The sequence below is a fragment of the Penicillium malachiteum genome (genome assembly GCF_028827825.1).
Source record: "Penicillium malachiteum strain IBT 17515 chromosome Unknown utg000001l:1.0-8184562.0:1.0-8186909.0, whole genome shotgun sequence".
NCBI classification, from domain to species: domain Eukaryota; kingdom Fungi; phylum Ascomycota; class Eurotiomycetes; order Eurotiales; family Aspergillaceae; genus Penicillium; species Penicillium malachiteum.
In genome coordinates, this window is record NW_026643094.1 from 980,392 (window position 1) to 1,004,946 (window position 24,555).

Genomic DNA, 24,555 nt, shown 5'->3' on the forward strand with positions numbered 1-24,555 from the left:
GTTGATCTGACAAAGATCATTTTCATCCACGTGCGTGTTGACTTTTTTTCGCTCTTCTGTTGCTTCTTTCCTCTCATGCTCTGGGAAATGAGATCATCCTCGCATGGCTTAATGCAACTTCCCGTGGATTTCCCCATTTAGATCCTACAAATCCCGAGCCGAATGATTCCACTCCCTTGCCCTGAAATTGAAGCCTTGTGGCCGTGTCTGTCCGGCCTTTTGAGAGTGGGTTTCTTGGCCCCATAATACTTCCCGCTTACATACTATAACCCCTGGTAACACAGGGCTGTGGTGGCTGCCATGAGGCTGGGAGTTATTTTCCGCGTAGGCAACACCGAATCCAGGTCTGGGTAACGATCCGCTTGACAATGAATCCGATCCTGATTTGTGTACGCCGAATATTCCCATTGAATCATCCCTGTCCAGTTCATCTTTCTTCCTGGTTCGAACTACCTTCTGTTGAACCGCCACATAACCCAGGACATCGTTGCAGTCTGACGGTATTAGGTGACATTGACAACTAACCCTTCTTTTGAACCTGAAAGAAAGGTTAGCCACTCATGATAAGTTCTCCGCGGATAGGATTGATCGACGTTCGTAATGATTAGTGTACCCCACTATCTCTCGGCCCGTTTCAGCAACCTTGAACGTGCGCTGTTAGGTTAGTCCGACCCAACAGCGCTAGATGAAGTACTGCGTGTCGTTTTTTCGACGCTTACGCTCATCAATGCCCAGGTGCTGATGGGGCTTACGCTAAACCAGACTAAACTAAACCAAAGACGGCACATGCACCGTTCCCTCAATTTCATGCTAGATCTAGTCAACGTCTTCTTATTGGTAGATCATGACCTAGAAATATGTCGCCTCCAAGCGAGTTCACCTGTTCAGGTGCTCATACCTTGTATGAATCATATCCAATTTCAGCTGCATTATAACTCACCGTTGCAACGGATTGTCATCTGATTCGCCAAAGTTGTATTGGTCTTCATAGTGATTTTCCCTTCGGCCGTCATCGTATCCTGTTCGGCAAATGTAACATTTAACCTGAGATGTGGTGTGCCACCTGTTCCCGAGGTGTTCGCGCGTATAAGAGTCCACCTTGTTCTGTTTCCCATTTCCGGTCTCATTATACTTCGGCCTGGGCAGGATTTAACCCTAGTCTGATCCTTGGAGACAACACGTTGCCTTCTTTCCCTTTGTTCCGAGTGTAATTGATTCAAGTTAAACTTGATAAAGTGTCAGAACCTTCCTATATCTCTTCCATATATCCCAGGGTTTATGCGAAGGTTTATCCCAAGGAACAAAGACTCAGATACTGAAGTACTATTCAAGTACTCTATTGTATTGTTCTTCTTGAGTGGCGCATATTCTTTCGCCAAGTTTCTCTTGCAGCACTTGCCGATTCTAGCATTGTGCATTATCTTGCCGCCATCTCACCCCACCATATATCATCCGAGTCTTCAAACCCCTCACCATGTCTCCCGCAAACAACTCTCTGTTGAGCCTTGATCCAACCCACACATCTTGCGTTGCCGGAAAAACTGCTTTAACATGCCGCAGTTGTGCTGGTAATGCCCCAAGGTAGGTCCAAGTTCTACACATTAATCATATCCAGAAATTCCAAGATACTAATCATTTTACCCCAGGGGTTCCGTCTGCACTAGCTGTGCCGGTCTTGGTTATACTTTATTCTTATGTGGACACTGCCATCCAGCTGGAGGTGGAACTCCTATCCGAACAACCACCTGGTCTACAGGTTCTATTCGAACGAATACCATAGCCGTCTCCTCAAGGACAGCCAACACAACACCGGGATCATCGGCCCCGTCCTCTCCTGGCTCATTAAGCCGAAGCCCATCTACCTCATTCCCAGATCCCAGAGTATCACAGGCATGGAAGCGGGTTGGCGGGGGTAGTCGAGATGGAACGGGTTGTGGACGTGTTGAGACAAACACACCACGCAATCTATAGCTGTTGAGCCGCATTTTGGGTTTCCATTTTGGGTTTCTTGCATGCGTTCTATCCACCTGGTGTGGGGACGTCTATCAACCTCTTGTTTACTTTCATTTCTCGTGACATATTGTCTTCTTTCCTTGGGCACCCCTCGCTGTTCCTGGATTTGTTATTCCATTATGGGGATTATTATATTTTGTACATTTTTCCTTTCACTGTCGGCTGAGTTTGATAAAAGAATGGCTAGAGCAGAGCAACTGGGCTTGTGTCTGTGATTTCGAGGATACTGTTTCTTTTTATCTTCTCCCTCTCGGTTCGTCCTTACATCTGAGTCTACTGGTTTCTTTTGTGATATACTGAAGGCTTTCCGGCCTGGCTGAAGCATTTCCTGAATAAATATTGCATTTCCGGTTTCGAGTCCTTGAACCTCGTTTTGGCTCAATACGGGACAGTCTCCACACTCAGTGAATAATCATTAGTTGATATGGGCGTACAATCAAATTGCGGGATGGTAAATCAATATTAAGCTCTAATGATTGCAAGGAATCGCTATATGAACTTTGGGTTGGATCCTCAACATTTGAAGCCTCTCCTAGCCACCGGTCGGTTCTCCGAGTCTTCACGGCAGTAGTTTGAGGAAATCTCAACCGACAAGCACCCGGGAATCATCCATGCTGTTAGATATTCCCTCATGGTCAATTCCGTCAAACTACAGAACATCAATAGCTCCTCCGATCCACCATTTCTTCCTCCACGCTTGAGTATTGTGGTTTCCTCCACTGAATAAGTAAGAGCCTACAACCTTAGCATCAAAAATTTTATCCTTCTCACCCAAAATGACGGTCGTCATTCTAGGCATTGAAACAGATCCTCTTTCCATACGAGAAATTCATCATGACAAATTGCGTCCAGCCATGATAATCGAGAATTGTACGTATCTCTGAACAAAGCTGGTCGTGGAGTAGCGCTCCATGTGATATCCGCAAACTAACAGGTAGTGTTTTGATGACGATGATACCAATACTATCATCTTCTATTGACTTTCCTTGACAGAGGTCTGAGAGTTTATCAAATACGGGAAGACATGCAGTTAAAAGGCCAATTCCATGAATTAACAGTATGGGAAGACTGTCTGATGGTCTATATGGTCGATACCAGTAGGAAAGATGTTTCGACGGAGAATGATACTTGCTGAAAACTTGACGCATCTGAGGTCGAAATGGGAAGCTTACATAGAAACCAGCTGCGTGTAATGTAGTGCTGATATCCTGCGCTGCAAATGTTCGCATTTGAAACTCTGTGATAATATCGAAGAGACCAACCCCTCACTGGATCCGATCAGCTTATACCACTCAAATTCAATGGATAGAGCAGGTTAAAGGGATAAGATACCACATAGTACAGCAAGGGGCGATGTTGCAGTTTGACTGGATCCAAAGTCACTCGCAAAGATTTAGAAGAATCCTTGCCCACTGGCAATGAATATCCTAGGCGATCTTCGATCCGATCAACGTATTCATCGAGTTCCTGATCTTTATCGCTGGTATATGATTTCTTACTTAAAAAATCCCCAACAAAGCCATTCCTTTATGTTCTCGCGGTGCACCCCAGAAGCTGGCCTTCCACGGTTCCATACCTGATGAGACGAACCGCTTCATATTAGTGACTGTATCAAGACACTTCTGCAGTAGTTCCAAGGTTATCTCCGTTGCCCTGGGCTGGGACAAGGCGGGTGGTCCGCAGCTCGCTGTTTGTAGATGTAGAAGGACACATAGACAAAACAGAAAAATTGATGCAGCTTCTCCAGAGCTGCAAATGCATATATTTCCTCCATAAATGGGAGACAATGGATGATTTATATGCAAGTATGGGAAGCATGAAAGACAGCATTACAGGACCTCCCGAGGTCGGGAGGCATAGTGGGGTGATGCTTCGAATAAATAACACCAAGAAACACGCGCCCCATGCGTCCGAGTCGCGCTGAATTCGTTTGAACGTGATGGTAATCCTGGCCCTTTTGTAATATGGGGGTTTAGGCGTCGACAGAATTTGAAGGCTATTTATTGATTGCATTAAAGATCCAGTCACGGCCATCGTAGAAGTAATAAAAAAGAGAAATCAATCAAAAAAGAGAAAAAAGACATGGTCCCAGAGGGGAACCCTCGACTTTGGCATTATTAGCACCACACTCTAACCAACTGAGTTATGGAACCTTGTTATATGAGATGAAAAAGAAAATTATGACGTGATGAATTAATTTAGAAAAAACGAAACATGATCGGATCAAAGCAGTAGGATTGAGACGAACACACGATTCGCCAGATTAACACAAAAACATGGTCCCAACCCTAGAAATAGAAAACTTGAGATCGAGAAATTTAACGGTTTATCGATATACACATAAGGCTCTTGAATATTGATTAATCATAAGTTAAAAATAGTTTCATATATAACATGGGAATGGATGCGCTTAAAGCAGTTTCTCAGTACGGGCTCGCAGCCATGGCCCTGCAAAGTAAAGGGGCAATCCGAGTGCCAGCACTGCCCATTCAATTCCCGCAAATTCGTAAAACATCTTCTCCACGCCTTGCTCCTCCATCCAGGAGTACGCACCCGTGGCGAGTCCAAAGGCGACGACATTCTTCGATGTGTTAACCAACACAAGAGCCTCTCCCGCGACTCGGGGGTACGAGTCCACGACGTATGAGAGCATCACCGAGGGAACCAGGGCTAGTCCAGCTGCACAGATAGCGGATCCAACAGCAGGACGAAGGTAGTTCTGCTCCCGCGCGACTGTATATCCAAATACAATCAGACCGATAGGGCAGATCAAGAAGGGGAGGATAAGCGCTGGTAGACGGTGCTCTGGCTTGTGAACACCATTGTTGCGTTTGCGCATCCAGCGAGAGAGAAGATCGGTCAAGGGACCAGCGATGGGCCAGGCGACGACGACACCGACGAAGCTTCCGAGGGTGAACAGACCGAGGTCAGCGGAGGTGAAGAGGTATGGTGGTGGAGCGAAAATATCCGGGGCGAGGGTTGAAATAGCAACGATACTGAAAGATTCAGTTAGTATGCGAAATTCAACATCAAGTCGAGAGAGAACAGGAACCTACCCTCCTAGAACCACACCATACATGATCGATGCGATCAACACACCAGGAACCATCAGAAGTGGGAATGGCAGGACGAAAAGGTAGGCGAAGTATTTGAACAAACCCTTCTCCTTTGCAGCCCTCGTCATCTTCACAGTGAACAATCCCTTCGAGTATTCACCGTAGTCCATTTTGACACGGTCGCCATGTTGAGTATTGACTCGCACGGCTTCAACGTGACTGCTATTATCTTTCTCAATATCATCGGCATCATCAGCATCATCATTGCGCTCGGAATTCTCCTCGGGCTCGTAGGTAGTCTCTGGTAGAAGGAAGATGGTGGAGACAAAGTTGGCACCTGCAATGATTGCGCAGAGGATGAAGAACCATCTCCAGCCTCGAGCCTGAATGAGGTATCCGGCAATGACTGGGCCAATCTGAGATCCACCAGACAAGGAGGCAGCGTAGACGGCCATTGCACTTGCATAGTTTCGCTCGAAGAAAAGGTCTGCATTTTGATTAGAATGATGCACTTTTTATGGTGGAGCTGGTGGGGATACACACCTGCTAGGATACTAGGTCCAAGAGATTCAATGGCACCATAGCCTATTATTCCCAGAATTAGTAAGAGTTCATCATATCGCAGCGGGTGTGAAGTCTTACCGAAGCTAGCAAAAATTCGGGATGCAAGAAGACTGTGAAAGTCATTCGCGACCGCGCTCCATGCAATGCCACATAGGAACATTGCCATGGAGAATAAGACGATTGGTCGTTTTCCAAAACATAATGCAAGGGGCATCCAAACCAAGTTCGCCAGTCCCATAGACAAGACTGAGTAAGTGATAAGAGGTGATAGTTGAGAATCTTGCATCTCAAAATACTCTGCTAGGGCCTCGAAGCCAACCGCCAGGCCGGACTAATATCAAACATTCTTCGTAAGCCCACGATGACCCATCATCTTGAATTGACTCGCAAGGATCTTACCGAGTACATATTGCCCATGAAAACATAGAGATTGACGGTGATAAGGGCTGCATATCGCACCCGGTTAGGGAAAAGCTGTGGACAATGACTGGTCAGATCGTAAAGCTCCAGATAGTTTCAAAATTCAGATAAACAACACGCTACTCACTCTAGGATTGATGTCCACCATATTCGCAACAAGGGCAACCACTGAGAAGTGAAGGAGACAGTCTGAGAAAAAATCGTATGATTATGGGACGATGAGGGTGCGGGCGACGCATATAAACAACTTTTCGGCACCGAAAGTCGGGAAAGGAGCAAGCCACCATGGGAATTCCAGCATTTGAAAGGAGCTAGACTTGGAACTAGACTCATTCCCCGCACATAAACCCACGTGCGTGAGCATTTTAATTCGCTGGCCCCATGGGGAAGCACTATATCAATTCCCCGGAAAAGCCGGTGGAGCTCGGATACACCTCGGGACCACATGTGCGCATTTAAGCGATGCTTCCCCACTGATAGGGGGCGAATGTTAGGGTGAAATACTGGACTTTTTTTACCATCAACTGCGCATTTGTGTCTCTCAGGTGACCTGCAGATATTAATGAGTCATTAATAGGTGCCCAGGGGGGGAGGGGTTTGCATATTTCCAAGATTAGGAGCTCACTACCTACACCGATAGCAAGAACGCACATTAGTAGGATCTTCAACTTGAAACAAATTGAATTCAGCAGCGCACTTTGAGATACGTAGTAGACTTTTAATGTCTTCAAAGGTCACCGTTAAGCTGATAGAAGCTTGAAGGCTTCAAATGTTGCAAAAGTAAATTTCTTCTACTAGAAGCACTACTATATCCACGCCAGTGTAATTTGGCCTATCCTTATGTCCCATATCGCAGCTTGAGGTTTATCCGCTTCCAAGCTGCTTTAAGTTCAAAATAATTTTCTCTCATGAAGGGTGAAATAGAACTTGTAGGAAGATCCCTTGCGAGCGCTTTCCAGGGCATTTGAATCGAAGTTGGCCCCGTTCTTTATAAGAAGCCGACCTACCAGCTCATGTTTTGATCGACACGCTGCAAAAAAGCAGATTCTTTCCAGTAGTTGAGTATATTCGGTTGGGCACCGCGTTTAAGTAAAAGGTGAACAACACCTGCATAGCCGTTATCCGCAGCTTTAAGCAGTGCCGTGTTCAAATGTTATCGTTTTCATCACCCGCATCAATTGGATCTGGATCTACTCCACGGTCCAAGCACTTGAGAGTAAAGTGATAATCTCTTCATTACCATTCTCCGCAGCCCCAACCAATGCTATATGATATTGAGAAGCATCAAATGAATCTGACCTCAAGACATTGAATTTTCGCCTATCTCATATCTGGCAGCTTGGACAATGGGCGCTTCCTGTTTATGACCTATTGGACCAGGATTTGCTCCCTTATCAAGTAATTCAATGACAAGCTCTTTGTCCTTTGGCCCTTCATATTGAAAGCAGACTATCTCTGTCCCTATTCAACGTACTGATGTCCGTGCTTTCTTCCAGTTTTGACATTAGCGATAGTAGGTTTCCTTTTCGGCTAATGACACCAGGCTCTGCGCTTCTTTGGGAATCTTGGAATATGCCTCAGGGTCCATCTTATTGAATGATCATTGGAAAATGATTATCAAAAATGAAACCAATCCCATTAGAATGATTTGCCAAAGAGAGTGGGTCTGTGGAATTATATTTGTTATTGACTCCAATTTCGGGGCAATAGACGTAGGTTTCGTATTCAATGCAGGGTTTAGCAACTCATCTGCGTGGGGCCGATAGTGTATTCCGAGTCAGTGATAGTGCTCATATCCGACAAATCGCTTACGACACCATACTTTTTTTTTAATATCGAAATAATCAAATCAAAGTTCTAAAAAGATTTCGGCACTAATGTCGGCATCCTGAAATTCCTTTGGAACTATCACCTGGGCACCACATGGTGCAGTTTTCTCTAGCGTCATCTGATGTTGATCCACTCAAGTGCAGGACATCATTTTCTTTGCTCTCGATCGACTCTTCTCATCTTGACAAATTTCGCTAGCATTCTCTTGATATGTTCCTGTGATGACCTAGGACTTCTCAGTCACGAAATTTCTTATATTTTGTTTGAATTTTATCTCTTTGGTCTTAACTAAAGTCAAGATCCTTGTGAAGGATGATAGCTGACATTTGATCTCCGCCAACTGCTCTATCAATTCATCTTCCAAATCTTTGCTTTTCGTGGACTTGAAATCGAGATTATCGTTCTTGACCTTCCTGTTACGGATCTGGTCTAAACCCTCTTGACAATCGTGAAGGTCGTCCTTGACTTTGCTTTCCAGTTCTCCGATTCTTGCAAATCGTATATCAATATTGTCCACACTTTCCACATCCGATTGTAGCTTTGATCAATCGATCCATTTCGAATAGTAGCCTTTTTGGTTTTGCTTGCAGACACACTGGCAGATCCTCTCTCTCCAGTGGAGCCCAGGTGTTCATGTCTGGATTAAGAAGCAGATCAGAGCATTGAAGTGTGAGAATTAATATCACACAAACCTTGGAACCTGCAGGGCATCAGACTAGAAGGACAAATTTAAAGGAGGCAGAACCCATAGCTTCCAAGGTCAAACCATAGATTCACAAATAAACAGACTTTCATTTTTTTATTACGTCTAGTTATCTCTAGTAAACATGAATAAATTCTTCTTAATTTAGCTATCTCTTACTTCTACTTTAGATACCTAGGTATATCTCACTTTAGATATATCTCACTTCTACTTTAGATACCTAGTGAAGAGGGGAACCGTTAGGCAGTGTATTCTAGATACACGGGTCGATCCAGCTAGCATGAATGGATAACACCAACCAACATGTACGTTGTGGCCGGACTACCCCGTAGGGGTGGGATGAGAGATGTGTAGGAGTGTGTATTCTAGACTATAACGACGGGCATTCTTGTACGTACAAAGACGGGACTGAAAACATGACAAAACAGAGATGTAACCAAACGGTAATTCTTAGCACGGTACGTGTAGTAGGGGACAGGGTACCCCACTACACTAGGTATGTCTCACTTTAGCTACCTCTTACTTTAGATATCTGTCTATATCTAACTATATAATAGCTAACCTTCCCTTTCAGGTAATCATATAGGTAACCCAGTAGGTAACCCTGTAGGTACTTACATATCAAGAGGTATAGGTCATTAGGCACCTAGTATAGATGCTCCTGACTCACTGGCAGACTACATAAGCCCTGTACTACTTAGTTATGTGGACACATTTGGCCAAGCACTCACATACTGAGGATATACCTTTCCCGATTTCAAATGCTCGCTGCTTCATTAGCAGTGCCACGCAAAGCGCGGCGTGAGAACTTGCTACGTACTACTCTATTTGTTGAAACATTTGAATAATCTATTGATCGATCACATAGTACCTTGAGTCTCTGAAATTTGAAGAATACAAGTCATTCTTTCTAAGTCACTACTACTAGTATAACCACTGCAGAGATATTACCCTAAATAATAAATGTCAATCAATTGATGGTTTCTTACGCTACTACTACTAGCACCTACTACCGAAAATTTAGATTCCTTTCCAAACATTGATCCCAATTCATTATCACCATGACCAGTTGACCTTTAACATTTAAAAGTATAGCCCTGCCTACCAGGAATCTGAATCCCTCATGGCAGTGGCTGTCTATATTCGACTTTCTACCTCAGGCTCAAATGCTCCCGAGGTCTGGATAATAGCTGCCGGTCCAACATATTCCTTCCGCCCCTTGAAAACATACATCACTAAACTGATAATGAAAACAACAACAAATATCACAACGCTCCAGTTGAAGTTGGCTGCAGTCACTGGAACCTCGGTGGGCCACAATGACCAGAAAAGTGCAAAGATGCAATACAGTAGCCCGATGATGTTAACAGGCAGGCTCCACTTACCCATGCTCCATCGAGCAACTGGAAGTGTCTCTGGATGCCAGATCTTGCGATAGATAACACAGGCAATAGAGATGATATATGTATACATCAATGCCGCCACGTTGAGGGAGATGATCGCGTTGAATGCAGTCTCCGATCCGATGTTGATAAGGGAAAGAGCACAGCTAATAATGCACGATAGAATGATCGCATTAGTGGGGATCTTCCTCTTTTCATCCACCTTGCCAATCCAATTTGAGAAAGGCAGACCCCGGTCGCGAGCAAAGGCCCAGGTTTGGCGAGAAGTAGCCATATTGAAGAAAATGTTACTGAAGATGACTGGCACCAAAATGATTGATGTCAGTCCATTCACTCCAGCCGTAGATACGGCCTGTTTGAAGATATAGAGAAATGGGAAGCCGGTATCGTCGTCAAGAGAGGCCTTCACAGACGGAGTGGCGAAAAGGTAGGCAATCAGCAGGATGACAGCCATGATACCATTGCTGAAGTATCCCCACGCAATAGCGATAGGAACATACCGACCGGCATCCTTCACCTCCTCTGACATGTGTGCAGCTGCATCAGAGCCTTGGTGATATTAGCAAACGCCATATTTGAAATCGACGCAAGGGGGTGAACATACTCAGAGATCCGTAGATAGCCGAGATTTGGCCCACCATCACGGCCAATCCCATATTAGACCACCCTCCATAGCTTTCCCATCCGGTAACAAAAACTTCTTCTGCTGATCTGTGAGGTGCCATTGCCCACAGGACAATGAGAATGATTGCCCACGATAGAATGTGAAGAATCATGAGGAGGTTATTCAGAATAGGCATCAAGTCAGAGGCGTAAACGTTGAAAACGTAGATTACCAAAACCATGGCAAAAACAAGCAATGTTCCTTGCCAGCCTTCAGCATTGTAGTCTGGGTTTCGGACACTGATCAAACCCTGGATGATGGTTCCAGTCAGAAAGGATCCTGACGCGGTTCCAGCTTGCCATGCAAGTACTGACATCCATCCAGTAATGTAACTCATGAACTTTTGGTATCGAGGTGATGAGAATTCAGAGACCCAGTGATACTGTCCACCAGATGTTGGGGCCATAGAGGCCATTTCAGAGATAGAGGCAATGATGAAGCCGAATCCAATGAAAGTCCAAATATAAGACCAGAACATTCCAGGGAGTCCTCCATCCTCTAGTCCCTCATAGTCTGAACTGTTCCAGATTTAGCTTTGTTTATGAGAATTTCTTCAGACGCTACTTACAGGAGAATAAACTCCCAGGTTGCTTGCAATACTGAAGCAAAACTCAGAGCCGCCACGGGTCGGAGGTTTCGCTGAGTGAAATATGAGAAGAAGATCTGATAAGGCTCAGTCGATATAGTATACCTTGAATTCTTGAACTTTTCCCATCCGTTGCATGTCATTATCATCAACGGCGGTCCCCTCGACCCCTTCTTTATTGTGGTATGGATCTTCTATATCCATTGAATGGAGCCCTGGGGCTTTCCCAGGTTCCTGCATAATGCGGATGGGCAAACAACCTTCGGATTGAAGCAAGTTGAAAATTGAAAGGAAAACCGCGATAGACAGGCCAAAGTGAGGTATTAAAGTTTTTTTTATCTGCACATGCTCACTTTCGGCCTTCTAGACGAGGAACTAGAATGAAATTGTATTAGTTCTCCACTTTTCGAACGTGAATGAGGGATGGGCCAATACATGGGCTTGGTTTAATCTGCAATGTTTACTTCGAAGGAGAGGGAAACCCACACACCCGAAACAAATCTCCACTAGCACTTGAGTTAAGGCTAGCTGGACAATTGACCATCCTGGGTAGTGGAGATTGCCGATCTCTTGAATGCTTGGGCCAATTTCGGCCATCGGCCCGTTGATGGTCCACCTGATTTTATGTGGGAATCCAGCCTCGTGCGACTCGGATAAAGATAATTTCATTCCTAGAACAGATGAACCATCAAACTCGTTTCAGGAATGCAGCCACACTTTATTAACAATGAAATTATGTGCGACATCAAGACAAGGATCGATAAAGTGCCCAGACGCGCTAATTTAGCAATCACACTAAGGCTGCTCTACCATCCAACGGTGCTCTCCGTAGATTGAAATCTCATGCTTATGTGGAGCCTCGGGTTATTAAATTTACACGTACCTCAGAGTACAAAAGTTCATAAACTAACCATTGGGGGAAGTTCAAATGGTCGATGATCTCTCCATAGTGGGGACTCTCCGTCCAAGTTCACTTACACTTCATATTGATACGTAAATTAAATAGTCCACAACCTTGGAAGTTCAAATGTTACATATACTAGTACATATTCCTCAGCTGCATTTCTCACTAGGGTATGCAAAAGCACGAAATATCCATGGATGGTAACAGGTTTTATAATCGCTTCATATGGGATCTGCAATTGTCTTATCTTTTGATCGGAGTCTGATCGGCACTATTCCCCTTTTTGCCGATTAAACTCCGAAGTTATGGGGATTGAATCCTGAACCCTGATAGATATCCTGTGTGCGATCTCATCTGGGCGATGATCTTCAAAAAAAATGCCCATCACCAGACTTAGATAGGTTAGCTCTGTCTACGAAGTACGAATAAGGGGCACTAAGGGCTGTCCAGCCCCATGATTAATCTAATATCGGTGTTTCTTCCAAGATTCAACTGTGAACGTTATTTCTAGCCCCATTACCTCAGTTTCAGAATGTATCACTCCAGTTAAGAAAAAGAGCAGAAAAAATGCCAAGCTATTGAGAAAGAATCTTTCCAATCTAGTTCCCGCTGGTATGCATTAAGCAATCCAAGTTCAATCGTTGAAGCCTGCGCCTGGCTATGTCGACTGCTCCGTCGGCGTCGCCGTCAGGGGTGAGTGCACCTCTTACAGTTGACAATGAAAACAATCGCAGTGGCTTGATTGTAGTTCTCACTGGTTTTTATCTGGTTTTGATACTGGCATCTGTAGCCGCACGCGCATTTTCTTTATGGCACAGGCGAAGCGTACAAACCGATGATTATCTATTCAGTTTTCTCGCGGTAAGGGATTGTTGACTCCTCAATGCTCTTGATTTTCCTTGATTGACTGATATGTTGTAAAGATAATTGCCATTATTCAGGGAGTCGTTGTATTTGTGTCGGTCCACTTTGGCTGGGGTAATCTCGCTGGGGCTAAGACCGATGGAATGTTCAAGGTACGAGAGACTCAATAGTAAGATATCTGGAGCTCACACATGACTGTTTAGGCTGCTTATACTGCCGATATTCTTTCAATTCTCGTTCTTGGCTTGTCGAAAGTCACTGCCTGTGTTTTTTACGATAAACTTTTCTCGCCAGTGGTTCGACGCTGATATATTGGCTCAATACTTGGAGCAATCATAATATGGACGCTGCTTGGTATCCCTTTTGTTTCTATTCGCTGCAGCAAGCGACCTTGGTACAATATCAGCAGAAGTGAGTGTAGCGGCCTGGTAAGAATTTCAGAATATTGGACACTCCTTCAAGCTCATCCTTGCTAACCCACTCCAAGTTTTCTCAATGGCAAGCTATCACGGCTCTTGACATCTTCATTGAAATACTCCTATCTTGCTACTCTGTTTCTGCCATCTACAGTGTCCGAATCTCAAAATGTAAAAAGTTGATGGTCTTCTCAGCTCTAGAGAGCAGAGTTCTGTGAGTTTTATTCAACTTTTCTACCTCATCCGGCGATACAAATTTCAATGCAACTAACAATAATATTGAATTGAGACTAATCGCTCTATCTGCTATTCGCTTATATTATGTGAATAAACAATTGGAATCAACCCACCCAATTCTCATCGGATCCTTCGCTACCGTCGCTACCGAAATCTACCTCGCCCTCAGCATAGTTTGCCTTGTCACCGCATTCGTCAAGTCCTTTATTGATGTTTACGTCGATGAAAATGGAATCTCATATACTGAAGGCGCTTCAGGATCAAGGTCGAGGTCAAAGTCTGCGAAACTTCATTCGGCCAACATCTTCTCCAACGTCGGGCTCTCTCGGACTTCTACGACAGTCCAGGGAGTAGGAGGCTGGGAGCGGGAAGAAGATCCTATAATCGATCCGGCTGAGGGAGGATCAGGGTTACAAATTTTCAAGACTGTGCATCTTACCATGCGCGATGAGTCTATAGAGCTTCTCGATCAAGCGAGGTCAAGATTTTAGGCCTAAGGCTCTTAGGGCGCCTCTTTTGTACAGTTACATTTAAATAGAGTATGACGATCATGTTGGCCAAGAGATGTCACTCCTAATACCCAATGGCGAACAAAGCCACCAGATGACACCTACGTTAGTAAATGATTTTAGACTACTGGTCTGGGCACCGGTGACTGCTTAGATGTCATCCAGATCCACAAATGTCCAGCTGACCAGATCACATTCCCTACTGACACTTCGCTCGGGTTAAATCAAGCGAGATAATACCCACAATTATGCCTTCCCCGCGGGGTAGCGCTGTAAAGCGAATGGGAATTCCGAGTTTCGGCAATTCCGATAACGTGGCGGATCCGGGGGACGCGCACTCGGCCATTCCGAACAGCTGATAATTGCGGAGCTTCAAATTATTCAAGACAAAAATATTTGCCTTCTCATTGAATTCTTGAAAACAATTCTTCCCAAGCTTATCCTCGAGAAATCCAGTGCTTTAAACGTCTATATCAACAAGTGTTCCAAGATGGTAACGAAGAACCAAGCCCCCCGCAGTTCATGACCAATGCTTATTCCAGACATCAACTAGGTCCCCGAAGAAGCTCGTCTCCGCGTTGTGATCGTCGGAGCTGGTCTCAGTGGTATCGCAACCGCAATCTCAGCCGCCCTCTCAGGACACTCAGTCGAGGTCATCGAACAAGCGAAGGAACTCGCCGAGGTAGGAGCCGGTCTGCAAATCACACCAAACGCTTCGCGTTTACTGCAATACTGGAAGCTTCCTGCCTCTCTCTGGGAGGCAGCTGCAGAGCCTACCAAGTTGACTGTGCACCGGTACTCCGGCAAAGTCCTCGCACACGATGATGCCTTTGATAAGGGAATTCGCGCCAAGTATAATGCCCCGTTTGTCGATCTGCACCGAGTAGATCTTCAGCAATCGTTGTATGCGCGAGCACAAGACCTGGGTGTCACTTTCCACCTTGGTGAGAGAATCGAGAAGATCGACTTTGAGACAACGACTGTGCACTCTGTCGCTGGAAAGCGCTTTGTGGGAGATCTTATTATTGCGGCTGATGGTCTGTGGTCTAAGTGTCGTGAGGCATTCGTTGGCAAGAAGGATGAGCCTATTCCCACGGGTGATTTGGCTTACCGGATTGTTTTGACTGCTGACCAGATCTCTGATCCGGATCTGAAAGCCTTGGTTGAGAATCCTGAGGTTCATTTCTGGATCGGACCTGGTGCTCATGCTGTGGGTTATTCGCTGCGTGGAGGACAGATGTATAATATCGTCCTCTTGGTGCCAGACAACCTTCCACCAGGTGTCTCAAAGCAGACTGGCTCTGTGGATGAGATGAAGGAACTTTTCGTTGGCTGGGATCCAATGTAAGTCATGCACCGAGTTGCCATCTTTCATTTATCATTTCTGCTGACACCATACTCTAGCTTGAACAAGTTCTTGACTTACGTGGAGACTGTTGATAAGTGGAAGTTGATGCATCGTGAGTTTCCAGATCAGAATGGGCCAAGTGGTATCAATAGCTGACAAATCCAGACGGTGAAATGGAGAACTGGGTTAATGACAAGTCTAATCTCGTTTTCATGTATGTGAAGTCCCTTCCGAGTTCATATCAAGACATATCCATCGAATCTCTTTGCTAACACGCTATTTACAGTGGAGACTCATGTCACCCCATGTTACCCTACCTAGCCCAAGGCGCCAACTCCTCCCTGGAAGATGGTGCCGTTCTCGGCTTACTTCTGGGCCACATGACAAACAAGGAACAGTTGCCTCGCATCCTTCGAGTATATGAGAGCCTCCGCAAAGCCCGAGGAGAGGCTATTGTGCGTGAGACATTCAAGCAGGTAAGACACACCAATCACATTTACAAACGAAATAGCATTTTGACTCATGCATTACTAGCGTCATGACTTCCACATGCAAGATGGAGAAGAGCAAGAAAAGCGAGACCAAGTCTTCCTGTCCCAAATCGGAAAGGAGATCAAGGGCGCATTCCCTAGTCGATGGACATGTCCAGAGGTTCAGCCTTGGCTGTATGGATACGATGCTATCAAGGAGGTTGAGAAAGCCGTGGCCCAGAACCCAGACGTATTCGCCCAGGCTTCTAAGTCTCTCAAGTCGTTCTGTACCATTTTATAAGGCAAACTGAGGGGTCGCGGCGCTATTATTTCCATATTCCTTTCTGCGATACACAAATTTGCAATGATTGCCAACTTCAACCTTCCATAGCCTGGTAATTTAAGATGTTCATTACAAAGAGTTGAATATTATGTCTTTTATTATACTATTTTTATCCATGGTCATAACTGAATGAAGATATATTAATAATACATGGAAATCGGAGTACGGGACTTCTATAGTAAATTTACAAGGTGTATGAACGTGTCACATGGACTCATCCTATAGCGTCGGTTTCCTCATGATGGAACACAGTTCAACCTTTGCTCCAATCAAAGGCTCGAATTCTTCACCCTCACAAATCTTCATAGCCTTCTGGTATGCCGGTCGCTCAGAAACGCGCTTCAAGTATGCAAGAAGGTGCTTATGCTTCTCAGTATCATATTCCACCGGAATGAAACCACGCATCGTCGTGAGACTGAAAAGGATCATGATATCTGCAGCAGTGAGATCTTCGCCGGCAAGATATGCCCCTGTCTCAGCAAGACGAACATTAATCATGGTAAGATGCTGGTCCAATTTCGCCATCGTGCTCACCACAACTGGAGAGCTCGGATCCGCTCCTCGAGTCATCATGATTCGAAGGAAAGTTGGTTGAAAGCTACCATTGGCGAAATGGTACCATTCCAAGAAATGTGTGTAGGTAGCTCCATCTTTCGGTGTGGGTGCTAAACGGCCGTTTCCATGCACAGCGATGAGGTAGTCACAGATAGCGCCAGATTCCCCGAGCACAACCTTTGAGCCAGTAACAGGAGATGAATCATCTTCCATTACCGGGGCAGTTCCAGCAGGATGGAGGTCTTTGAGAGATTTCGGGGCGAATATAGGATCACGCTTGTGATGGACATATTGGTAGTCGAGGCCAAGCTCTTCGGCGAGCCAGATGATGCGCTCGGATTGGGACAGGCCCATGTGGTGAAGTGTCAAAGGCATTGCAGTTCGAGAATTGTGATAGAGGCAGTGAGGGAAATAGGCTATTCAGAATCAACTGTTTATCTGATGAAACTTGAAGATGTCTGATTCATGAGTTGACCATCACCTAGGAGTGACTCCCCACTTTAAATATATGCGGGTGGAGCTGTGCTTCCTGTGCATCCGGTGAAGAGGTATCCGAACCATGATATCAGAGGCCATGGAGCCCGGGAGGTTTTTGATCCGGTGGTCAAAGGAAATCCACGTGCTGAATGGGGATGGTAACTTCCAAGGTTGAATTGAGGAAATATTACCAAGCTACACGGACCTAGACCTGGCAATTAATCGATTGCATAAAAGGATTTAAATTTCTGTATTCATCTGGTTTTAGGTTTCACCTTACACACTATTTCTATGGTCAAAATCGTGGAACTTTAAAATAATCCAAATTTAACCCACTTATGTCCCAAATTCACAGTAAATTTTATTAAAATCTTCCAAGTCCTGGAGGTTCACCTGGGCATGACAACCTTGGAAAGAACGGAGTTAAGAAAAGATTAGGTCCAGGATCATCCTAGCCGTCAGCACTAAGAGCACCCCGGGCCACTAGTCAAAATAGGAAGGACTCTAATAAACTAAGATCATTTAAACCTTCCTTTGAAGGATTCAAATGCTATTCAAACGCCTGCAAAGCATTGAGATATGTACAAATAGAAGTATATTCATGAGTCACACGATAACTACTCACTCACCATCCAACATGGGTAATCCGCCAATATCGTCGAACAACCGTGCGATTCCTTCGAAGGAATAATCCGGGAATCCGAAGCCATAGGCCCACTCTGGTATCTCAAACGCAGACTGAGTGGCTCCAGGCTCGGTTGATACACCCACACCTTCATTACCTTCGCCGAATCCAGACCCAGGTTGAGCTCCAGATGCTCTGAACTCTCGTAAGTACTGTCGAATGAGTTCCACAGACTTCCGGGCCACCACAGACTCTTCCATAGCCTCAAGAATCTCGACTCCCATCTCTACAGATCGAAGATGTGGCATTGTCTCACTGCACATTCCCAACTTTGACATTGGTAGAAGAAGAGTCGAGGTAGCGAACATGACATATGTAGTATTGTACCACCTAAAGATGATTCGTTGGTTAATATATGGTCGCTCTTCAAAGTTCAAGATAATTTGTAACATACCAACATCGGAAGAATGTGTGAATTCGGTAAATATCATGAATCACTTCGATTGTCTTCATTGCAGCATCCAAACACTTGTTAATTGCTTCCTCAAGCTCGCTTGGGGATGTCGCAGTTTCCGAGTGAAGTGACTCAAAAATGGCCGAAACAAAAGCATTTTGACATTATAATATCCTGAGGGAAGTGATAAGTCAGGAATGAAAGAGAATGAATATTTGGAGAGCAACTCACGAATTCTCAGCACAAGTCTTTGTCTTCTAGCCCATTTTGGATCACGAAGGGCGCCGCGGGATGGATTGTGATTGCCTACGTCAGGTCTTAATTTGTCTGGGAGTCGGGCGATCCAACGGTCCATATCCATCTCAATCTGAAGAGCGAGCTGGAGCTTCTCTTGTAGGGTGATACGAGAGTGGTATATCTGAACGGAAACACGTCGAATGATCTGGGCAAAGTCAATCATCCAGGGAATGATGGCATACTCAGAGTCATCTCGCTCTGGGATAGCTCGGTTGTGGTATTCATCCATTCCCAATGTATCCGGTCGGCCAACTGAAAAGCTCATTTCGCTGTCAAGAGTTAGATATTGTGATAATATATTTTCATATCAGACTGAATAGGGGTATATGCCACTTACATTTCCAGGGAAAATAAGCCCCTATTATAATGAGAGGTAGAGATTAGTATCATGATGGTCTGTTTCTTGGCCTTTCCACTTACCACCAGGTCTTCGAGATCCAGCCCGAACGTTTATCGTTAGGCCCACGAACTTCACGGTTAAACCCAGCTGACAAACAAGTACGGACTGCAAGACCAAGATACATGTACGCCACTAAAAAATTAGCTTCATGAGGAGTAAATGGTTGAGCAAATTTGGAACTTACAGTTAGGGTTGAGTTCATTTTGACAAATCTTAGCCTGCGGTGAAGTCAGTTCAACCCCTTTTGGAATTTTCAGATATTGTTTTCACATACCATCAAGTACAGGCATTGAACAGTTTCAACGTCATTTGAAAATCGCAAGTAGTTCAAGTATGCTTGAGCCTCGCCAAACAACTTGCGACTCCATTCAAAGCGACCCAGACCAGCCAAATTATCTTCATCCCAAACTCGTACTAACGCTCCAAACGATAGCACACTCAAATATAATGCGACGAAACTGGGCTCAGGCGTATTTGCTCGATTAAACCACAAATCATTGGCACGGATCAAAAAATCGTCTTTGTCAATGAAAGGATGGATGAAATGGATATTTTCGAAATATCCATTCATGAACACATGCGCCTGGTCGAAATAGTAATTATGGTGTTCGATGGCACTTAGTTGGCCAGGGCCAGTAGTTGATGGAGAAAAGCTTGGGTTATGCAACGTGGAGATTAAAGAAAAGTCTGCAGATGGATGATACCGCGTCTCGTGGACTTTAGGCTCTCTTGCTTTCTGTAAATGGCTGATAGCAGCTGCCGAGGAAGTGCTCCCATGAAATTCGATTCCGTTAGTATGATGATTCAATTCATTGATCTCGTCATCAGCACTTTCTCCTGATTCCTCGTGAGGATTAGGATTGGGAGGTAGTTTAGTTGTTTCACCGGGAGTAGATCCAGTTCGCGGCATGGAACAAGGCGTTGTGTCCATTGGCCGCGGGGCTACCTGTTGCGCGATCGGTAAATTCGGGGGTAGCGGAGATGTTGACATCTGCGCCTCAGCTGCATGCAGCTTTGAGGCCAACTCCTCCACCTTCTTTTCCAAATCGACGACATAGCTGCTATTTTATTAGCCATTCCACATTCACGCGTTACTGGACGCTGTGGATAAAATGCGATTTAATAGCAGTGATACACACCTTGCAGACCGGCCGCTTTCGCGCTCCCTGTAGTTTCCCTGGTAGACACATTCAAGGCGACTCTCTGAAACGCGATCAGCTTGGTACCCCGCATTAAAAAAACCCAACCCCGGATTAACTTACTACTACAGTGCGCGCATGGATACTGCTCGTCGCACTTATACTTCTTCGATCGGCAACGTTCGCAAGCTTGTGCAGCTCGAGGGCGTTTGGCCCGCTTGGGCGCTGGATGCTCCAACCCGGGCGATTTGGGAATTTCCTGCATTATCCAGACATCATGCCACGGCGGCAAGCGAAATCTGGGGATGCCTGGGGGTGGATCTGGCTAGTTGCAGCTGATAACAAAAGCCGAGGGCCGGATTTCCCGAGTTTTGCGTGTCAGGTGCAATATCATGGAAGAATAGTTTATCCGATGCATCTCCGCTCATTCCAAAATAGGAAACTCGGAGGTGTCCACGGGTTAGTACATCATGATAGTTTCGGCAATAATCTTGAGGCGCGTCCTCCCGATAGTGATATCACCCTGGGAGTGCCATTGATATTTGCAGGCCTCAAGAAAAGAAGATCAAACGGGATCACTAAAGGTGTACCAGCAACATGCACTTGGTCACCACTCTTGCTCTCAGTAACCTCGATTGTTTGCATTTTTGTGACCACTCCCATCTTTCAATTGTGATATGGGGCTTCTTTCGATCTGATTTTGCGGTAGTGACGACCGTTTCATGGCCATGGTTGGTATCGAGCCATTTTTCGACATCGTGGAATAGCTTTGTGCCTGTTTCAGAAATCGCTGTTTCCACAATGACTGTTGGTCTTTTGGAGAATCCTGGCAGAGGATTTGTATTTTTGGACCCCATGACATATTCAGCTCTGTGTAGGTAACCTTCAATGGCTCTTCTACCAATTATGTTACACTTCTATGCTTGTCTATTTAATTGTAAAGCTTCATATACCCAGGCCTCAAAGCCTTAGAAATTACCTTAGGAAACATATAAAAAATATCTCCATTTTTAGGACTCTTTTAAAAGTTAAAGTTCCTTTGTCTTCCGGGATCAATCCTAATGCCGAAGTATAGTTTACAATCAATATAGTGTAGCTATATTAAGATATAGTACCCTGAAACAGCCAGGACAAGAACTTAAGTTTTACTTCGACCGGGAGTAGAAAGAATTAATCCTATAGATAAGAAGATGGTATTGGAATGGGACTACCTACCTAGGGATTCCGGCCAATTCGATTCCTGCGATAATTGTCTATAATAACAGAAAGATTATTTCTTCTAGGCTATGGTCGCCCTGGTCTTATTACCTTCCGCAGATTTAGATACACAGAATGGCTATGAGTAGATGTATCCGATAAAAAGAAGGGGACATAACTATAACTTCAGAAATATCTTTATCTGTGGATATCTACGCACTATCTCAGGAATAAAAGTGATCTAAGATTTACAGATTAATTACTATACCAGGATACTCACCACTTAGAACAGGGCTTCTAGTGTTTCCAGTATAAGAGTACTGGCTGATAGTATAAGAGAGCTATAAAACGCCCGATTGGTTTAACTCAACACCAATTAATTACTTAGAGACTTTACCTAGATTATCACAGACCATTATATAGTCAATTTTTGGAAGGTTTGATAAAACCTATAGTGTAGGAGTATCCCGGAAGTCTAACACCTAATCCTCCACAGCAAGTTAGGGCTACATATTTATCTCATATTATAGGCTACTATTTATACAAACCTCCACTAGCAGTCATAGAGACAAAGGGTATTATTCATAGTTATAAGATTAAACATTAGGGTTTATTGAGACTAGGTTGTAAGAGCCGGAGAGAGACAAGATAGTGGTGATCAAGACTGGACTTAGATAGCGATAAGTATTAAGAGAATCCTACAGAGCCTGTGCTTTTTTCTGAGAAGGCTTCTAAAGCTGGAAGGACTCTAAACAGAAGCTACTATTTGATATATTGTGTAAATAGGGCGGCTTAGTTAGATTTACGGGATAAGGGGATTGGTCTTATTTATACAAATATAGTAGATAGGATCGGAACTTTGGGTAGGGTACTGAGTAAAGTAGTGAATAGAGCAGATTGTAATAATGAAGAGGGAGAATTCAGGGGAGTTGGATTGTAGTTTCCCTATCTTAATAGGATTGTAGTCCCTTTTATAGACTAAAGGAATTGATCTCCTTTACCATATAGAACATAAAGATTAACTCCTCTAGCCTAGGTGACTATATAAGTTACAAAGATACACAATTTCCATACCCAGATTCTCCGCTTCTTACTAATAGTTTATAAGTAGTTATCCACTAGCTTTACCTTATTTCCGGAGTGATAGTAGGGTCCTACTATAACAAAAGTAGATATCTAATATATAATAGGGCATAATACTAGGGTAGCCTAATATACGGTATTTTCGCTATTAGTTTATACCACTGTTGTATGCTGTTAAGGTTTATTAATTAGGCGTAGATCAGTCGGAGAGGCCGATAACGACGATAACTGTGAAGCCTCTAGGAGTAGATCCGCAATACCAAGGTTTGTTTGTTGTAACATCCGATAGAGCATCAGATATAGCGAATGAAGTAGAGCATTAAGTATTGAGGCGCAACCGACGGGAACAAGCAAGCCTCGCCAACAAGAAGAATCGCGTAATGTGTTATAGCAGGGTCAATGACGCCTTTTGCAGGCAAGTGAATGGAAAAAACAGCATTTTTAAGCAACCAGACGGGGCAACTAGATGATATCAAGCTGACAATTGCAGTGGAAGACTGAACTAGGTGAGCGATTTTAGTCCTAGGCAACCGGAGACAGCGGTATTTCCGCGAGATGAAAGGGGCATTGCATTGCGGCGAGAGCCAATGCGCAGGCGAGAGCGGGGCTGAAAAAGAAAGGGGCCAGGAGGGTAAGCAGAGTGTATGAGAGGAAGAAGTGCGTCGATAGTTCAAAGGTATGGGCGAGCGGCGTTTTATAGATGGATGGCAGATGACGGGGGGCGGTAAAAGCGGCCAGCGTTGGCGCTAAGCCTGAAGCGGGTCAGGGGTGGGTTGCAGTACCCGAACGGGCAGGGATATGGCGAAATCAAGCAGGCGGTAGATAGCGGCATATAAATGGTTCAATCAGGGCCATTTCTGGCGCCCCGCTAACCGTCACAACAATTACTTTTTAACATCTATCTCTAAGATAGATATTTAAAATTCCCTATAGCTACATGTAAAGATATAAGATTCTAATAGACAAACCAAAACAAATGCAAAACACAGGTAAAAAACAGTATTTTAAATTGATGACTGAGCAGAGTTATGTACGCCAAGACCTCTTTTTTATGCAAAATTGGGTTTTTCTGGGTACCCATTGGGTACCCAGCTTGGGTCTTGGGTTGGGTTGGGTTTTTAGGTGCTGGACCCAAGACCCAAATTGGGTTTTGGAGAAGTCTAGTTCCAGGCTCCACTTGAGACTATTTTTGTCAGCGTTCAAGAGTGATTCCGTGAATAGTACATGTATCAGCTCTGACCTAGACTACCCACTAGTTGAGATAAAGAGAAAGATCAACAGGAAATCCAAAGCAAGCGCTTTACATCTCAATAATACCGAACAGGGCACTTTTTTAAAGGATGGAATCTTATTCAGGAAGAACTTTATTGTGACGAGACAGAGGCGACCCTATCTTCTGAGGGCCTCCTCTACGCCGAGACAACCCTATATTCGAACTCAATTCTTTGCTCCTGGGTCAGTCTCGGAGAGGAACGAAATTCTAGCTTACCAGCCCCTGAGTCATAATCAAGATCGTCTAATCGCGGTATGCAGCATGCAGTTTGGGCCACTGTGGGAGAAACTGGATTGATCTAGGTTTGTCGGTGGTAAACATTGGATCTCATCATTGCTTCCCTTACTGGAAAGCTGAAACTATGGCGGTGGCGTTTCTCAGGGAAATTGGAAGGAAACATGGCTTTGAGTAGTGAGGGAGGCAGAAGACTAAGGTTGTGTCTACTTATCTTTTGAATGCATGTACTATGTCCTATTTATTATTGTTATATAATCTGACTAGATAAGTGTCCCGAGGTCCTTAGCAATAGTGAATAGATTTGATGACCGTGATATGAAATCCAATCTATAAATACCAAAGTATTGAGCGAGGCCCATGGCGATGGCGAATCATATTGAGGGCTGTACTGCCTTTAAACCTCGCTTCCACTTCCAAGCATCAAAAGACGATTTTCTTGCAGGCCTAGAGGTTGATGGTCTGGAATTCGGGAATTTGATGTTGTCGAG

General features: G+C 44.6%; 7 protein-coding genes across 7 annotated transcripts; 3 read left to right on the forward strand and 4 right to left on the reverse strand.

Moving 5' to 3' along the window:
* Positions 1 to 1,474: 1,474 nt before the first annotated feature.
* On the forward strand, positions 1,475 to 1,971 carry N7483_000367 (uncharacterized protein; the record flags this gene model as incomplete). Its single annotated transcript, XM_057083805.1, has 2 exons — positions 1,475 to 1,581; positions 1,647 to 1,971. 2 exons carry the CDS (start codon positions 1,475 to 1,477, stop codon positions 1,969 to 1,971), a joined length of 432 nt encoding a protein of 143 aa, XP_056949954.1.
* Positions 1,972 to 4,423: 2,452 nt separating this feature from the next.
* Positions 4,424 to 6,201, reverse strand: N7483_000368 (putative MFS transporter; the record flags this gene model as incomplete). Its single annotated transcript, XM_057083806.1, has 6 exons — positions 4,424 to 5,009; positions 5,070 to 5,556; positions 5,613 to 5,654; positions 5,712 to 5,964; positions 6,033 to 6,137; positions 6,181 to 6,201. 6 exons carry the CDS (start codon positions 6,199 to 6,201, stop codon positions 4,424 to 4,426), a joined length of 1,494 nt encoding a protein of 497 aa, XP_056949955.1.
* Positions 6,202 to 9,723: 3,522 nt separating this feature from the next.
* On the reverse strand, positions 9,724 to 11,443 carry N7483_000369 (putative GABA permease; the record flags this gene model as incomplete). Its single annotated transcript, XM_057083807.1, has 4 exons — positions 9,724 to 10,538; positions 10,594 to 11,171; positions 11,222 to 11,292; positions 11,345 to 11,443. 4 exons carry the CDS (start codon positions 11,441 to 11,443, stop codon positions 9,724 to 9,726), a joined length of 1,563 nt encoding a protein of 520 aa, XP_056949956.1.
* Positions 11,444 to 12,803: 1,360 nt separating this feature from the next.
* On the forward strand, positions 12,804 to 14,151 carry N7483_000370 (uncharacterized protein; the record flags this gene model as incomplete). Its single annotated transcript, XM_057083808.1, has 5 exons — positions 12,804 to 13,004; positions 13,067 to 13,159; positions 13,211 to 13,303; positions 13,495 to 13,637; positions 13,713 to 14,151. The coding sequence occupies 5 exons, from the start codon at positions 12,804 to 12,806 to the stop codon at positions 14,149 to 14,151; spliced, it is 969 nt and encodes a 322-aa protein (XP_056949957.1).
* A 508-nt stretch (positions 14,152 to 14,659) lies between these two features.
* N7483_000371 (putative monooxygenase) lies at positions 14,660 to 16,288 on the forward strand (the record flags this gene model as incomplete). The annotated part of the gene is made up of 6 exons (XM_057083809.1): positions 14,660 to 14,662; positions 14,723 to 15,513; positions 15,574 to 15,629; positions 15,683 to 15,731; positions 15,804 to 15,993; positions 16,052 to 16,288. 6 exons carry the CDS (start codon positions 14,660 to 14,662, stop codon positions 16,286 to 16,288), a joined length of 1,326 nt encoding a protein of 441 aa, XP_056949958.1.
* A 261-nt stretch (positions 16,289 to 16,549) lies between these two features.
* N7483_000372 (glutathione S-transferase family protein) lies at positions 16,550 to 17,260 on the reverse strand (the record flags this gene model as incomplete). Its single annotated transcript, XM_057083810.1, has 1 exon — positions 16,550 to 17,260. One exon carries the CDS (start codon positions 17,258 to 17,260, stop codon positions 16,550 to 16,552), a length of 711 nt encoding a protein of 236 aa, XP_056949959.1.
* A 723-nt stretch (positions 17,261 to 17,983) lies between these two features.
* N7483_000373 (Zn(II)2Cys6 transcription factor) lies at positions 17,984 to 20,542 on the reverse strand (the record flags this gene model as incomplete). Its single annotated transcript, XM_057083811.1, has 10 exons — positions 17,984 to 18,377; positions 18,442 to 18,540; positions 18,591 to 18,615; positions 18,673 to 19,007; positions 19,076 to 19,096; positions 19,159 to 19,270; positions 19,323 to 19,356; positions 19,413 to 20,196; positions 20,278 to 20,341; positions 20,401 to 20,542. 10 exons carry the CDS (start codon positions 20,540 to 20,542, stop codon positions 17,984 to 17,986), a joined length of 2,010 nt encoding a protein of 669 aa, XP_056949960.1.
* Between the last annotated feature and the right edge of the window lie 4,013 nt (positions 20,543 to 24,555).